The sequence below is a fragment of the Scyliorhinus canicula genome, chromosome 26, assembly GCF_902713615.1.
Source record: "Scyliorhinus canicula chromosome 26, sScyCan1.1, whole genome shotgun sequence".
In the NCBI taxonomy this organism is placed as follows: Eukaryota; Metazoa; Chordata; class Chondrichthyes; order Carcharhiniformes; family Scyliorhinidae; genus Scyliorhinus; species Scyliorhinus canicula.
The window spans coordinates 7870070-7887891 of record NC_052171.1 but is presented as its reverse complement, the minus strand read 5'-3'; the positions used below and the strand labels follow the sequence as shown (position 1 = coordinate 7887891).

At 55.7% G+C, this 17822-nt stretch overlaps 1 protein-coding gene across 1 annotated transcript in view; it reads right to left on the bottom strand.

The window, feature by feature from the left end:
• Window positions 1–17600, bottom strand: part of LOC119957431 (actin filament-associated protein 1-like 2) — a 78290-nt gene extending 60690 nt beyond the window's left edge. The window contains exon 1 of the mRNA XM_038785497.1: window positions 17363–17600. Within this exon, the coding sequence (XP_038641425.1) occupies window positions 17363–17378 (16 nt within the window). The 5' untranslated portion in view covers window positions 17379–17600. The remainder of the gene's footprint in view (window positions 1–17362) is intronic.
• Between the last annotated feature and the right edge of the window lie 222 nt (window positions 17601–17822).

Sequence of the window (17822 nt, the reverse complement as noted above, 5' to 3'; positions counted from 1 at the left end):
TGACTCTCACTGGGGTACAGGACCCACACACACTGACTCTCACTGGGGTACAGGACCCACTCACTGACTCTCACTGGGGTACGGGTCCCACACATACTGACTCTCACTGGGGTACGGGACCCACACACACTGACTCTCACTGGGGTACGGGTCCCACACACACTGACTCTCACTGGGGTACAGGTCCCACACATACTGACTTTCACTGGGGTCCCACACACACTGACTCTCACTGGGGTACGGGACCCACACACACTGACTCTCACTGGGGTACGGGTCCCACACACACTGACTCTCACTGGGGTACGGGTCCCACACACACTGACTCTCACTGGGGTCCCACACACACTGACTCTCACTGGGGTACGGGTCCCACACACACTGACTCTCACTGGGGTACGGGACCCACACACACTGACTCTCATTGGGGTACAGGACCCACACACACTGACTCTCTTGGGGTACAGGACCCACACATACTGACTCTCACTGGGGTACGGGTCCCACACACACTGACTCTCATTGGGGTACAGGGCCCACACACACTGACTCTCACTGGGGTACAGGTCCCACACATACAGACTCTCATTGGGGTACAGGGCCCACACACACTGACTCTCACTGGGGTACGGGTCCCACACACACTGACTCTCACTGGGGTCCCACACACACTGACTCTCACTGGGGTACAGGACCCACACACACTGACTCTCATTGGGGTACAGGACCCACACACACTGACTCTCATTGGGGTACAGGGCCCACACACACTGACTCTCACTGGGGTACAGGTCCCACACACTGACTCTCACTGGGGTACGGGACCCACACTCACTGACTCTCACTGGGGTACGGATCCCACACACACTGACTCTCACTGGGGTACGGGTCCCACACACACAAACTCTCACTTGGGTACGGGTCCCACACACACTGACTCTCACTGGGGTACAGGTCCCACACATACTGACTCTCATTGGGGTACAGGACCCACACACACTGACTCTCATTGGGGTACAGGACCCACACACACTGACTCTCATTGGGGTACAGGGCCCACACATACTGACTCTCACTGGGGTACGGATCCCACACACACTGACTCTCACTTGGGTACGGGTCCCACACACACTGACTCTCATTGGGGTACAGGGCCCACACACACTGACTCTCACTGGGTACGGGTCCCACACACACTGACTCTCACTGGGGTACGGGTCCCACACACACTGACTCTCATTGGGGTACAGGGCCCACACACACTGACTCTCACTGGGGTACAGGTCCCACACATACTGACTCTCACTGGGGTACAGGACCCACACACACTGACTCTCACTGGGGTAGGGGACCCACACATACTGACTCTCATTGGGGTACAGGACCCACACACACTGACTCTCACTGGGGTACGGGACCCACACTCACTGACTCTCACTGGGGTACGGGTCCCAGACACACTGACTCTCACTGCGGTACGGGACCCACACACACTGACTCTCACTGGGGTACGGGTCCCAGACACACTGACTCTCACTGGGGTACGGGACCCACACTCACTTACTCTCACTGGGGTAGGGGACCCACACACACTGACTCTCACTGGGGTACGGAACCCACACACACTGACTCTCACTGGGGTATGGGACCCACACACACTGACTCTCACTGGGGTACGGGACCCACACACACTGACTCTCACTGGGGTACGGATCCCACACACACTGACTCTCACTGGGGTAGGGGACCCACACACACTGACTCTCACTGGGGTACGGGTCCCACACACACTGACTCTCACTGGGGTACGGGTCCCACACACACTGACTCTCACTGGGGTACAGGACCCACACATACTGACTCTCGCTGGGGTACGGGTCCCACACACACTGACTCTCACTGGGGTACTGAACCCACACACACTGACTCTCACTGGGGTACGGGTCCCACGCACACTGACTCTCACTGGGGTACTGAACCCACACACACTGACTCTCACTGGGGTACGGGACCCACACACACTGACTCCCATACACACTGACTCTCACTGGGGTACAGGTCCCACACACTGACTCTCACTGGGGTACGGGACCCACACTCACTGACTCTCACTGGGGTACGGGACCCACACACACTGACTCTCACTGGGGTACGGGTTCCACACACACTGACTCTCACAGGGGTACAGGACCCACACACACTGACTCTCACTGGATGACAGGCCCCACACATACTGACTCTCACTGGGGTACGGGTCCCACATACACTGACTCTCACTGGGGTACAGGTCCCACACACACTGACTCTCACTGGGGTACGGGTCCCACACACACTGACTCTCACTGGGGTAGGGGTCCCACACACACTGACTCTCCCTGGGGTAGGGGACCCACACACACTGACTCTCATTGGGGTACAGGGCCCACACATACTGACTCTCACTGGGGTACGGATCCCACACACACTGACTCTCACTTGGGTACGGGTCCCACACACACTGACTCTCATTGGGGTACAGGGCCCACACACACTGACTCTCACTGGGGTACGGGTCCCACACACACTGACTCTCATTGGGGTACAGGGCCCACACACACTGACTCTCACTGGGGTACAGGTCCCACACATACTGACTCTCACTGGGGTACAGGACCCACACACACTGACTCTCACTGGGGTAGGGGACCCACACATACTGACTCTCATTGGGGTACAGGACCCACACACACTGACTCTCACTGGGGTACGGGACCCACACTCACTGACTCTCACTGGGGTACGGGTCCCAGACACACTGACTCTCACTGGGGTACGGGACCCACACACACTGACACTCACTGGGGTACGGGTCCCAGACACACTGACTCTCACTGGGGTACGGGACCCACACACACTGACTCTCACTGGGGTAGGGGACCCACACACACTGACTCTCACTGGGGTACGGGTCCCACACACTGACTCACACTGGGGTACGGGACCCACACACACTGACTCTCACTGGGGTACGGGTCCCACACACACTGACTCTCACTGGGGTATGGGTCCCACACACACTGACTCTCACTGGGGTACGGGACCCACACACACTGACTCTCACTGGGGTACGGGTCCCACACATACTGACTCTCACTGGGGTACGGGACCCACACTCACTGACTCTCACTGGGGTATAGGTCCCACACACACTGACTCTCACTGGGGTACGGGACCCACACTCACTTACTCTCACTGGGGTACGGGACCCACACACACTGACTCTCACTGGGGTACGGAACCCACACACACTGACTCTCACTGGGGTACGGGACCCACACACACTGACTCTCACTGGGGTACGGGACCCACACACACTGACTCTCACTGGGGTACGGGTCCCACACATACTGACTCTCACTGGGGTACGGGTCCCACACACACTGACTCTCACTGGGGTACAGGACCCACACACACTGACTCTCACTGGGGTACGGATCCCACACACACTGACTCTCACTGGGGTAGGGGACCCACACACACTGACTCTCACTGGGGTACGGGTCCCACACACACTGACTCTCACTGGGGTACGGGTCCCACACACACTGACTCTCACTGGGGTACAGGACCCACACATACTGACTCTCACTGGGGTACGGGTCCCACACACACTGACTCTCACTGGGGTACGGGTCCCACGCACACTGACTCTCACTGGGGTACTGAACCCACACACACTGACTCTCACTGGGGTCCCACACACACTGACTCTCACTGGGGTACGGGACCCACACACACTGACTCCCACACACACTGACTCTCACTGGGGTACAGGTCCCACACACTGACTCTCACTGGGGTACGGGACCCACACACACTGACTCTCACTGGGGTCCCACACACACTGACTCTCACTGGGGTACAGGACCCACACACACTGACTCTCACTGGATGACAGGCCCCACACATACTGACTCTCACTGGGGTACGGGTCCCACATACACTGACTCTCACTGGGGTACAGGTCCCACACACACTGACTCTCACTGGGGTACGGGTCCCACACACACTGACTCTCACTGGGGTAGGGGTCCCACACACACTGACTCTCACTGGGGTAGGGGACCCACACACACTGACTCTCACTGGGGTACGGGTCCCACACACACTGACTCTCACTAGGGTACGGGACCCACACACACTGACTCTCATTGGGGTACAGGACCCACACACACTGACTCTCATTGGGGTACAGGGCCCACACACACTGACTCTCACTGGGGTACAGGTCCCACACATACTGACTCTCATTGGGGTACAGGGCCCACACACACTGACTCTCATTGGGGTACAGGACCCACACACACTGACTCTCACTGGGGTACGGGACCCACACTCACTGACTCTCACTGGGGTACGGATCCCACACACACTGACTCTCACTGGGGTACGGGTCCCACACACACTGACTCTCACTTGGGTACGGGTCCCACACACACTGACTCTCACTGGGGTACAGGTCCCACACATACTGACTCTCATTGGGGTACAGGACCCACACACACTGACTCTCATTGGGGTACAGGACCCACACACACTGACTCTCATTGGGGTACAGGGCCCACACATACTGACTCTCACTGGGGTACGGATCCCACACACACTGACTCTCACTTGGGTACGGGTCCCACACACACTGACTCTGATTGGGGTACAGGGCCCACACACACTGACTCTCACTGGGGTACGGGTCCCACACACACTGACTCTCATTGGGGTACAGGGCCCACACACACTGACTCTCACTGGGGTACAGGTCCCACACATACTGACTCTCACTGGGGTACAGGACCCACACACACTGATTCTCACTGGGGTAGGGGACCCACACATACTGACTCTCATTGGGATACAGGACCCACACACACTGACTCTCACTGGGGTAAAGGTCCCACACACTGACTCTCACTGGGGTACGGGACCCACACTCACTAACTCTCACTGGGGTACGAGTCCCAGGCACACTGACTCTCACTGGGGTACGGGACCCACACACACTGGCTCTCACTGGGGTACGGGTCCCAGACACACTGACTCTCACTGGGGTACGGGACCCACACACACTGACTCTCACTGGGGTTGGGGACCCACACACACTGACTCTCACTGGGGTACGGGTCCCACACACTGACTCACACTGGGGTACGGGACCCACGCACACTGACTCTCACTGGGGTACGGGTCCCACACACACTGACTCTCACTGGGGTATGGGTCCCACACACACTGACTCTCACTGGGGTACGGGACCCACACACACTGACTCTCACTGGGGTACGGGTCCCACACATACTGACTCTCACTGGGGTACGGGACCCACACTCACTGACTCTCACTGGGGTATAGGTCCCACACACACTGACTCTCACTGGGGTACGGGACCCACACTCACTTACTCTCACTGGGGTAGGGGACCCACACACACTGACTCTCACTGGGGTACGGAACCCACACACACTGACTCTCACTGGGGTACGGGACCCACACACACTGACTCTCACTGGGGTACGGGACCCACACACACTGACTCTCACTGGGGTACGGGTCCCACACATACTGACTCTCACTGGGGTACGGGTCCCACACACACTGACTCTCACTGGGGTACAGGACCCACACACACTGACTCTCACTGGGGTACGGATCCCACACACACTGACTCTTACTGGGGTAGGGGACCCACACACACTGACTCTCACTGGGGTACGGGTCCCACACACACTGACTCTCACTGGGGTACGGGTCCCACACACACTGACTCTCACTGGGGTACAGGACCCACACATACTGACTCTCACTGGGGTACGGGTCCCACGCACACTGACTCTCACTGGGGTACTGAACCCACACACACTGACTCTCACTGGGGTCCCACACACACTGACTCTCACTGGGGTACGGGACCCACACACACTGACTCCCACACACACTGACTCTCACTGGGGTACAGGTCCCACACACACTGACTCTCATTGGGATACAGGACCCACACACACTGACTCTCACTGGGGTAAAGGTCCCACACACTGACTCTCACTGGGGTACGGGACCCACACTCACTGACTCTCACTGGGGTACGGGACCCACACACACTGACTCTCACTGGGGTACGGGACCCACACTCACTGACTCTCACTGGGGTACGGGTCCCACACACACTGACTCTCACTGGGGTAGGGGTCCCACACACACTGACTCTCACTGGGGTACGGGTTCCACACACACTGACTCTCACTGGGGTACAGGACCCACACACACTGACTCTCACTGGATGACAGGCCCCACACATACTGACTCTCACTGGGGTACGGGTCCCACATACACTGACTCTCACTGGGGTACAGGTCCCACACACATTGACTCTCACTGGGGTACGGGTCCCACACACACTGACTCTCACTGGGGTAGGGGTCCCACACACACTGACTCTCACTAGGGTATGGGTCCCACACACACTGACTCTCACTGGGGTACGAGTCCCACACACACTGACTCTCACTGGGGTACAGGACCCACACTCACTGACTCTCACTGGGGTACAGGACCCACACTCACTGACTCTCACTGGGGTACGGGACCCACACACACTGACTCTCACTGGGGTACGGGTTCCACACACACTGACTCTCACTGGGGTACGGGACCCACACTCACTGACTCTCACTGGGGTACGGATCCCACACACACTGACTCTCACTGGGGTAGGGGACCCACCTCACTGACTCTCACTGGGGTACGGGTCCCACACACACTGACTCTCACTGGGGTACGGGACCTACACACACTGACTCTCACTGGGGTACGGGACCTACACACACTGACTCTCACTGGGGTACGGGTCCCACACACACTGACTCTCACTGGGGTACGGGTCCCACACACACTGACTCTCACTGGGGTACGGGACCCACACACACTGACTCTCACTGGGGTACGGGTCCCACACTCACTGACTCTCACTGGGGACCCACACACACTGACTCTCACTGGGGTCCCACACACACTGACTCTCACTGGGGTAGGGGTCCCACACACACTGACTCTCACTGGGGTACGGGTCCCACACACACTGACTCTCACTGGGGTACGGGTCCCACACACACTGACTCTCACTGGGGTACGCGACCCACACACACTGACTCTCACTGGGGTACGGGTCCCACACACACTGACTCTCACTGGGGTACGGGACCCACACACACTGACTCTCACTGGGGTACGGGTCCCACACTCACTGACTCTCACTGGGGTAGGGGACCCACACACACTGACTCTCACTGGGGTACTGAACCCACACTCACTGACTCTCACTGGGGTAGGGGACCCACACACACTGACTCTCACTGGGGTAGGGGACCCACACACACTGACTCTCACTGGGGTAGGGGACCCACACACACTGACTCTCACTGGGGTACGGGTCCCACACACACTGACTCTCACTGGGGTACTGAACCCACACTCACTGACTCTCACTGGGGTAGGGGTCCCACACACACTGACTCTCACTGGGGTACGGGTCCCACACACACTGACTCTCACTGGGGTACGGGTCCCACACACACTGACTCTCACTGGGGTACGCGACCCACACACACTGACTCTCACTGGGGTAGGGGACCCACACACACTGACTCTCACTGGGGTACTGAACCCACACTCACTGACTCTCACTGGGGTAGGGGACCCACACACACTGACTCTCACTGGGGTAGGGGACCCACACACACTGACTCTCACTGGGGTAGGGGACCCACACACACTGACTCTCACTGGGGTACGGGTCCCACACACACTGACTCTCACTGGGGTACTGAACCCACACTCACTGACTCTCACTGGGGTAGGGGTCCCACACACACTGACTCTCACTGGGGTACGGGTCCCACACACACTGACTCTCACTGGGGTACGGGTCCCACACACACTGACTCTCACTGGGGTACGGGTCCCACACACACTGACTCTCACTGGGGTACTGAACCCACACTCACTGACTCTCACTGGTGTACGGGTCCCACACACACTGACTCTCACTGGGGTACTGAACCCACACTCACTGACTCTCACTGGGATACGGGTCCCACACACACTGACTCTCACTGGGGTACGGAACCCACACACACTGACTCTCACTGGGGTACGGGTCCCACACACACTGACTCTCACTGGGGTACGGGTCCCACACACACTGACTCTCACTGGGGTAGGGGACCCACACACACTGACTCTCACTGCGGTACAGGACCCACACACACTGACTCTCACTAGGGTACGGGACCCACACACACTGACTCTCACTGGGGTACGGAACCCACACACACTGACTCTCACTGGGGTACGGAACCCACACACACTGACTCTCACTGGGGTACGGGTCCCACACACACTGACTCACACTGGGGTACGGGTCCCACACACACTGACTCTCACTGGGGTAGGGGTCCCACACACACTGACTCTCACTGGGGTAGGGGACCCACACACACTGACTCTCACTGGGGTAGGGGACCCACATACACTGACTCTCACTGGGGTACGGGTCCCACACACACTGACTCTCACTGGGGTACGGGACCCACACACACTGACTCTCACTGGGGTACGGGTCCCACACTCACTGACTCTCACTGGGGACCCACACACACTGACTCTCACTCTGGTCCCACACACACTGACTCTCACTGGGGTACGGGTCCCACACACACTGACTCTCACTGGGGTACGGGTCCCACACACACTGACTCTCACTGGGGTACGGGTCCCACACACACTGACTCTCACTGGGGTACTGAACCCACACACACTGACTCTCACTGGGGTAGGGGACCCTCACACACTGACTCTCACTGGGGTAGGGGACCCTCACACACTGACTCTCACTGGGGTAGGGGACCCACACACACTGACTCTCACTGGGGTACGGGACCCACACACACTGACTCTCACTGGTGTGCGGGTCCCACACACACTGACTCTCACTGGGGTACTGAACCCACACTCACTGACTCTCACTGGGATACGGGTCCCACACACACTGACTCTCACTGGGGTCCCACACACACTGACTCTCACTGGGGTACGGAACCCACACACACTGACTCTCACTGGGGTAGGGGACCCACACTCACTGACTCTCACTGGGGTACGGGACCCACACTCACTGACTCTCACTGGGGTACGGAACCCACACACACTGACTCTCACTGGGGTCCCACACACACTGACTCTCACTGGGGTAGGGGTCCCACACACACTGACTCTCACTGGGGTACGGAACCCACACACACTGACTCACTGGGGTACGGGTCCCACACACACTGACTCTCACTGGGGTAGGGGACCCACACACACTGACTCTCACTGGGGTACGGGTCCCACACACACTGACTCACACTGGGGTCCCACACACACTGACTCTCACTGGGGTATGGGTCCCACACACACTGACTCTCACTGGGGTACGGGTCCCACACACACTGACTCTCACTGGGGTACGGGTCCCACACACACTGACTCTCACTGGGGTAGGGGTCCCACACACACTGACTCTCACTGGGGTAGGGGACCCACACACACTGACTCTCACTGGGGTAGGGGTCCCACACACACTGACTCTCACTGGGGTACGGGTCCCACACACACTGACTCTCACTGGGGTACGGGTCCCACACACACTGACTCTCACTGGGGTACGGGTCCCACACACACTGACTCTCACTGGGGTACGGGTCCCACACACACTGACTCTCACTGGGGTAGGGGTCCCACACACACTGACTCTCACTGGGGTACGGGTCCCACACACACTGACTCTCCCTGGAGTGTGTGTTGCTGAGGCAGTTCAAAAGCAAGGTGGTCACGAAGAACCTTTCCAAAACGCTCCCTAGGCAGCAACTGGAATGCTGCGTCCAATCCCGGACACCGCAGTTCAGGAGGAAGGTAAAGGCCTTGGAGAGGGTTCAGAAAAGAAGCGATGAGAATACTCCCAGGCATGAGGGGCTTGAGTGACGTGGTTAGATTGGAGTGATTCCCAGGCAATCTCCTTCGAGACGGATGTTAGTCCATTTGATGGAGGTGTTCAGAATCAGGCAGAGGTCTGAGACAGAGGAGATCGGGAGAGACTGTTCCCACGGGCGAAGAGAGTCGGGGACCAGAAGGCCAGATTACATGATTGGCAAACGAACCAAAGACGGTCTGAAGACAAACAATAACTGTCTGGAATGGTGGGGTTGTGGGGGGGAGACTTAATCATGGCTTTGAAAATGGAAAAGTCAGCATATAGAAGGAAACAAAGTTTCAGGGCTATGGGGAAAGGGTGGAGGAGGCAAATTGCTCTTGCGGAGAGCTATCAGGGACACAATGGACCGAATGGTTAAAGCACAGCAAGAGGCCGAGCTATGATTCAGGTTGAGGGCGTGTTGTGAGCAGGCAGGTGAGGGAAGTCACAGGAGACCCTGCCAGTAGCTGGGGGGGGGGGGGGGTGCCAGGTGATGCCCGCCACGATATGGGGCTCGAAGGTACAGGCGGTGATATCGGCAGGTCAATGGCTTCGTAGGGTGTGCTCAAGGTGTGCCAACCATGCGGCATTGCCAGCAGGCAAGGTGGCTGCCTGGTTGGCCCTTACCAAGGTGCCAAGCTGGCATTTCTTTAGCACGCTCGCGATTGGTCCGGGGCCGTGGGTGTTGGGGGGGGGGGGGTCCCAGGGACCCTACCGTTTTGCGTTCAGGCTGGGGGGAGGTGGTGGATTTTTTTTTTTGTGGGCCTCGGAGATCGGGGTGGCTATTTAAAAATGGCGTCCCGTCCTCTTGCTACAATGGGGAGTTCCGGCGAGCGGCAGCTCCTCATTGTACAAAACGGGGCTGTGTGCGGCCTGGGCTGCAGGCTCCCCATTGAGGCCCCTTATCCAAAGTGAGTCGGGTTGAACAGGCTGGGCCTGGATTGTCCAAGTTCTGATGCCAGCGTGAAAAGCGGCGTGAACCACTCTGGCGTCAACGGTCCTCAATTGTCCTTCCGAGGGGGTTAACCCCCCCGCCGGGGGACCTCAGTGGGACCTGAGTAACCCACGCCGGCGGGACTCGGCCGAGCTCAGCGGCCAATCGGCCCGTCGGGGCTCTGAGAATCGCCGGGGGGGGGGGCCCGCTGTCAACGGCCCCTGACCATCGCGACGGCGATCCAGCGGGTGCCCAAAAATCGGCGTCGGAGAATCGGCGAGCTGGCGTCGGGGCAGCGTGACGCGATTCTCTCCCCCCCCCCCCCCCCCTCCTCCCGGGGATTCTCCAACCTGGCGCGGGGTCAGAGAATCCCGGCCCATGTGCCTCTCACACCGGGAGTGCTGGAAAACATGCAGCTAAACGTGCTCGCTCGGGACCTGTGTTCCCTTTCGGGAAGATCACATCCCTAATTTCAACAGGTCAGGCCAAGGCAATGGGACAGGCGGAGAAACCTCCCCGTAACCCAGCAATGCCTTTGCCTTTCAAGAGAAGAGACCGGAGGGTGAAGGGGGCTCAAAACGGGCCAGGGAATTGTTCTGGGTCACCGCAGTGTTAAAAGGATTACGTTATTCTCAGCGTCCAGCTCTGGGCCATAACTCACGATTCCAGAGATTGGGATCAGATCAGATTGCCCTGCCTACCCCATCAATAAACAACAGACGAGTCTGTGCTCCGGGGAATGGGAGAGTGCAGAACATTTCCGATTGCTGTACAATTATGATGTACATTCCTAGATTCAGATCTTTTCAGACGTGACACTCAGCTGGGCGGCGTGTTGGGGGTGGGGCGTCAGAGAGAGGGAGAGAGAACATAGAACATACTGTGCAGAAGGAGGCCATTCGGCCCATCGAGTCTGCACCGGCCCACTTAAACCCTCACTTCCACCCTATCCTCGTAACCCAATAACCCCTCCTAACTTTTTTGGACACTAAGGGGCAATTTATCACGGCAATCCACCTAACCCGCACGTCTTTGGACTGTGGGAGGAAACCGGAGCCCCCGGAGGAAACCCACGCAGACACGGGGAGAACGTGCAGACTCCGCACAGACAGTGACCCAGCGGGGAATCGAGAGAGATGACTTATTGCAGATCCTACTTTTCCCATCGCCTCCATGTCCCGCTACCTTTGCCTCCCAGCGGAAGCTCAATGCCTACGTTCTCCTTGGATTCTGAGCAAGGCTATGTGACTCACGGCACGGCTGCCAGTCAGGTTTGGGGAGAAGGCTCTTTAACTCGCGATGAGGTGAGCTGACTACCCCCACTTTCCCCACTCTCTCGGGGTGATGGGTCGAAGCGGACAAGGCAACCCAGAAACTCAAGCCTGAGTCACCCACGTCGGCGGGGGGGGTGGGGGGGGGAGGGGGGATCTGAACCTGCGTCCATCTCTGTCATGAGGCTAGAAAGTGCTGGAAGTACTCAGCAGCTCAGGCTGCATCTACAGAGGGAAACAGAGTTAACGTTTCAGGTCAATGACCTTTCATTTGAACTGTGAACAGTTCGGATACACTAGCTGCGTTCGAAAGGCATCACGACAAATACATGGATAGGATGGGTATGGATTGATACGGCGCTAGCAAGTGCTGGGCGTTTTGGCCAAGTGGGGTATCACGGGCGGCAGGGTAGTTCAGTGGTTAGCACAGTTGCTTCACCGCGTCAGGTTCGATTCCCTGCTGGCTCACTGTCTGTGCGGAGTCTGCACGTTCTCCCCCGTGTCTGCATGGGTTTCCTCCGGGTGCTCCGGTTTCCTCCCACAGTCCAAAGATGTGCGGGTTAGGTGGATTGGCCATGATCAATTGCCCCTTCGTGACCAAAAAGTTGGGTGGGGTTACTGGGTTATGGGGATAGGGTGGGGCTCAGGTGGGGTGCTCTTTCCAAGGGCCGGTGCAGACCTGATGGGCCGAATGGCCTCCTTCTGCACTGTACATTTTATGAAAAAAAAATTCGAATTAAGGGGCAGTTTAGCGTGGCCAATCCACCTATCATTTGGGCTCAGGACACGCACAGGGCCTGATAACGTCACCCTGAACGTCTCACTTGCTGTTTACCTCACACGGCCTTTGATCTGATCCTCTCCTCATTTCAATCATTTGGATTGCAACCAAAGTGACATGTCGTCCGTTCCAACCGGACAGGGAAACAGGAAGTCAAGTGAATGAAACGCATTCCGATGTTTGTGACCCTTCCCCCTGCGGCTCCATGCCTCTGTCTGTCCCTCCCCATTTCTCCAGGCAGGACGCTGTTTAGATAGAGAGGTCGAACTGCCTGTGAAACATCCACTTGAACTCTGAGGGCCCTGAATCAATCGAAAGGCAGCCTATCAATCGTACAGAGCAGAGTTTCTGGGCTCACACCATCATAGAGACATAGGTCTGGTGAGACATCATCTGAATAGATCATATCGACGAGAATCCAGTGCTTTCACGCTGATAACTATCCTCAGCCTGATGTAGTGCTCCGATGTCAGCTCGAGGAACTTTCAATGAGGGACATTGCAGCCTTTACTCAACGTTAAAGTTAATCATTTGAACTGAGAATCCTGAAATGATGAGAGTACAGAAGGAGGCCATTCATCTCCTTGTGTCCGCCCTCTGCTGTCTCCCAGAGCTTCTCACGTTGTCCCACACTTTTCCCCAGAGCTCTGGTTCCTTTGGCTGGATCTCTGATTTTCAGCCTATGTCTTGCTGCCAGCATTGGAACGGTGGCATTCTACGACCGAAACATCGGCGTGAAACGGCTACCCATTCCCCGTTTTGCTGAGGGCCCGCAGGGAGGCAGCGTAGAGCACCTGGCTCTAGCTGCCGATACGTCTCGGAGAACTGCCGGGTCCGTGGCCGCGCGTGCGCACGCCGGGGGCCTGCAGTGGCCTGCCTGCCAAATAGTGTTCCCCCCACCCCCCCCCCTTTGGCCAGGCCCGTGACCCCCGAACCACCTCCCCCCCCCCAACAGTGCCCCCTGCCAAAATCCCCCTTGCCCGCGAATCGGCTCCCCGACTGTGGCACCGCTGGACTGAGTACGCAGCCACCACGCCGAGTTCCCGACAAATAATAGCGTGAGAGACCCCACGCCGTCGGGAACCCTGCTGGTCGGGGACGGACCATCGGGGGCAGGGCCTCAGGTAACGTCCTGACGCCGTCGATACGGCGTACTCCAGAGTGGGCGGAGCATCACGAAAGCAGCGCCGCCCCCCCCCGATTTCGGCGGCAACGTTGATTCTCCGGCCGATCGCCAAGCGCGATGTCGCCATCGGCGACCGGAGAATCCCACCCCTTTTCTCTTCAGATCGAGATCCAACCTCACCTTTGAAGGCCTCGACTGAACCTTCCTCCAACTCACTCTCAGGCAGTGCGTTCCAGATCCTAACCACTCGCTGTGTGAAATGGTCTTCCTCACGTTGCTCTGCTTCTTTAGCCAATCACTTGATCCCGACCCTCCGCCAAGTTTGTCCCGATCTCCGCCGCCCGGGCCCCCTCATGACTTTGAACAAACCCCATCAAATCTCCTCTCAACCTTCCCTTCTCCAAAGAGAACAGTGCCAGCTTCTCCGATCTATCCCCGTCACTGAAGTTCCCCCATCCCTGGAACAATTCTCAGAAATATTTCCTGCATCCTCTCTAATGACGTCACATAAAGTGTGGTGCCCAGAATTGAACACAATACACTAGTTGGGGCTGATATCGTTTCATATAAAGGTTCACCATAACTTCCTTGTGTTTGCACTTTATCTTTCAATTGTACATCTCCGGATCTTTTTTCTCTCTCTATAATTTAGTGCACCCAATTCATTTTTTCCAATGAAAATGAAAATTGAAATCGCTTATTGTCACGAGTAGGCTTCAATGAAGTTACTGTGAAAAGCCCCTAGTCGCCATATTCCGGCGCCTGTCCGGGGAGGCTGGTACGGGAATCGAACCGTGCTGCTGGCCTGCTTGGTCTGCTTTAAAAGCCAGCGATTTAGCCTGGTGAGCTAAACCAGCCCCAATTAAGGGGCAATTTAGCGTGGCCAATCCATCTACCCTGCACATATTTTGGAGTGTGGGGGGTGAGACCCATGCAGACACGGGGAGAATGTGCAAACTCCACACGGGCAGTGACCCAAAGCCGGGATCAAGCCTGGGACCTCGGCGCCTTGAGGCAGCAGTGCTAACCACTGCATCACCGTGCTGCCCTACAGCCCCGGATCTTAAATGCTTTATTAACCGTTTACTCAACCTGCCCTGCCACCTTGAACAATCTGTACTCATCCAACCCAAGGTTCCTTCGCCTGCACCTCCTTTGGAGTGGTATCCTTTATTTTAAATTGCCTTTTTTCATACTTTCTCCCAACCCTCACCAGTCCACCTCATACTGAACTGAAGGAATGCCTGTGAATCAGTGTGCTGACAGTTTACGGGAATAATATTTCAAGGAACCAACTAGAGAACAGGCTGTTTTAGATCTGTAGTGACGTGGGGTTTATTCATAATCTTATTGTAAAATATCCGCTGGGGAAGAGTGATCATAACATGATGGAATTTCATGATCAGTTTAGGAGTGATGGGTTGAAGTCGGAAACAAAGTTTCCATTGTTACAAGGAGCCATTTTGCTAAGGTAGATCGGGAATTTAGATTGAAATACATGGCTGTGAATGAGCAAAGGTGAACATTTAAAGAAGCTATTTGTAATAATGAATATACATTCTTTTGAACAGAAACACCACAGAAAATGTGGTACAACTATGGCTAACTGGAGCATTTGAGGAGAGTATTGGATTAAAGAAGAGGTTGGCAATGTTTACAAAAAGAGTAGTACTCTTGAGGATTGGAAGGGTTTCAAAAATCAGGGATTCAGAAAAGGCGACTTGATTAAACGTTAGAAAGTAGAATTGTATAATATAAGGCCACTTAGAAAATCCTAATATAATTAGGCAGAGTTTTATGGAAGGAAAATTGTACTTGTCAAATCTATTTGAGTGTTTTGAGGATATAACTTTGAGGGAAGATGTAGGGGAACTGGCGGATGTAGTATATTTAGATTTTCAGAAGCCATTCAAGAAAGTGCCACACCAGATGTTGTTACAAAGGATTCTGGTTCATAAGACCTCCGTCTTATGGTCTTAATAATGGGATATTGACTGATCGTCCCTGGGATGAGACCAGGTTAATGGGGGTAAAATATGAACACAATTAGGAAAGGAGACATAGAATAAGAATAAATGTTCATTATTGAGTGGGAAGGTTGTAATTATTAAGGTACCACAGGTATCAATATTGGTGTCTCAACTACATCGAAGACTTAGATGAGTGGACCACGTGTTAAGTGTCCAAGTTTGCTGATGTTACAAAGTTAGGTGAGGAAAATAAGCTGTGAGGAGACTGCCAAGGGATATGAGCAGGTTAAATGTTTGAGAGAGAGAAGGTGGCAGATACAGGTGGAGGAAATGCGAGATTATTCACTTTGAACGGAAGGAAAGCAGAATCTTTTTTAAAGGTAAGGGACTGGATATGTTGGTACAACCCATCATGTCCGAGGGATTGGGTGCTCTTGTACATAAATCCACAGAAAGGTAACATGCAGGTACAACAAGCATTCAGAAAGGCCTATTGTGTGCTAGTCCCCTCGTCGCCACACTCCGACGCCTGTTCGGGTACACGGAGGGAGAATTCAGAATGTCCAATTCACCTGACAGCATGTCTTTCGAGGACTTGTGGGAGGAAGCCGGAGCACCCGGAGGAAACCCACACAGACACGGGGAGAACGTGCAGACTCCACACAGACAGTGACCCGAACCGGGAATCGAACCCGGGACCCTGGTGCTGTGAAGCAACAGTGCTACCTGCTGTGCTACCGTGCTGCCCCTCCTGTGCACTGACAACACGTAACACATAAAAAAAACACCCCTGAAACACATGACACTGCAAACACATTGGACATCCCTTAACACATCACATTGCAAGCACACCGTACAATCCTGAACGCGTTACACTACAGACACACATCGGCTTCTAAGTTTTCTTTCCAACCGAAAATAATATTTGTCCTGTGAGCTGGTCTGACAATGACATTCTTCACAAAGCATGCCCCCTGTCAGCCCCAGAGCGCTATTTGCCACAGCACTCGAGAGTGTCGACACATTTGTGTGTTTGGACAACACTTCCAAAAGGTGGCTGATTTGCTGGAGGTGGTTCTGCTCTGTCGCAGCCTCTAAGTTTAATCAATGCTTTTGTAGTGGGGGGGGGGGGGGGGGGGGGGGGGGAGAGAGAGTTTTGGCAATGCATGCATTTAGCTGGATTGAATTTAAACATTCTGTGCCGCTCGAGACAGCAGCAGAGGAATCGGTGTTTTGTTTACCTTTTTGCTTGTCCATGGTGGATGCTTGAATCTTAAGAGCTGACGATTCCTTCCGCTTGTCCCATCGCTGCTGCTCGATTTTTTTCTTTCTTTGTCTCCCGGGCTGAGTGCGGAGTCTGCAAACTATTACAGCACTTCAGCGCGACCCAAACTGGACACTACATCAACAGCGCTGATTCTTAAACAGGAAGCCAGTCTCGCAACTGCTCAGCACAGCACCATCTGCTGCCCTGGGAGACTGCGGCAGACTGGGGTAGTTTGGGGGTTGTTGTGACGGGGAGGGGAAGGTGATGTGCGATTGTTCGATGACCGATGTGGGACAGCAACCTCCACCCTGTGGATATCTTTCCACATATCACTGGAGATTCATTCTCAGCTGAGTTTTATCTCTCTCTCTTGCGGCCCGCTCTCTGTCCCATCATGATCAACAAGATCTTTCTGATTTTTCCAATTCATAACA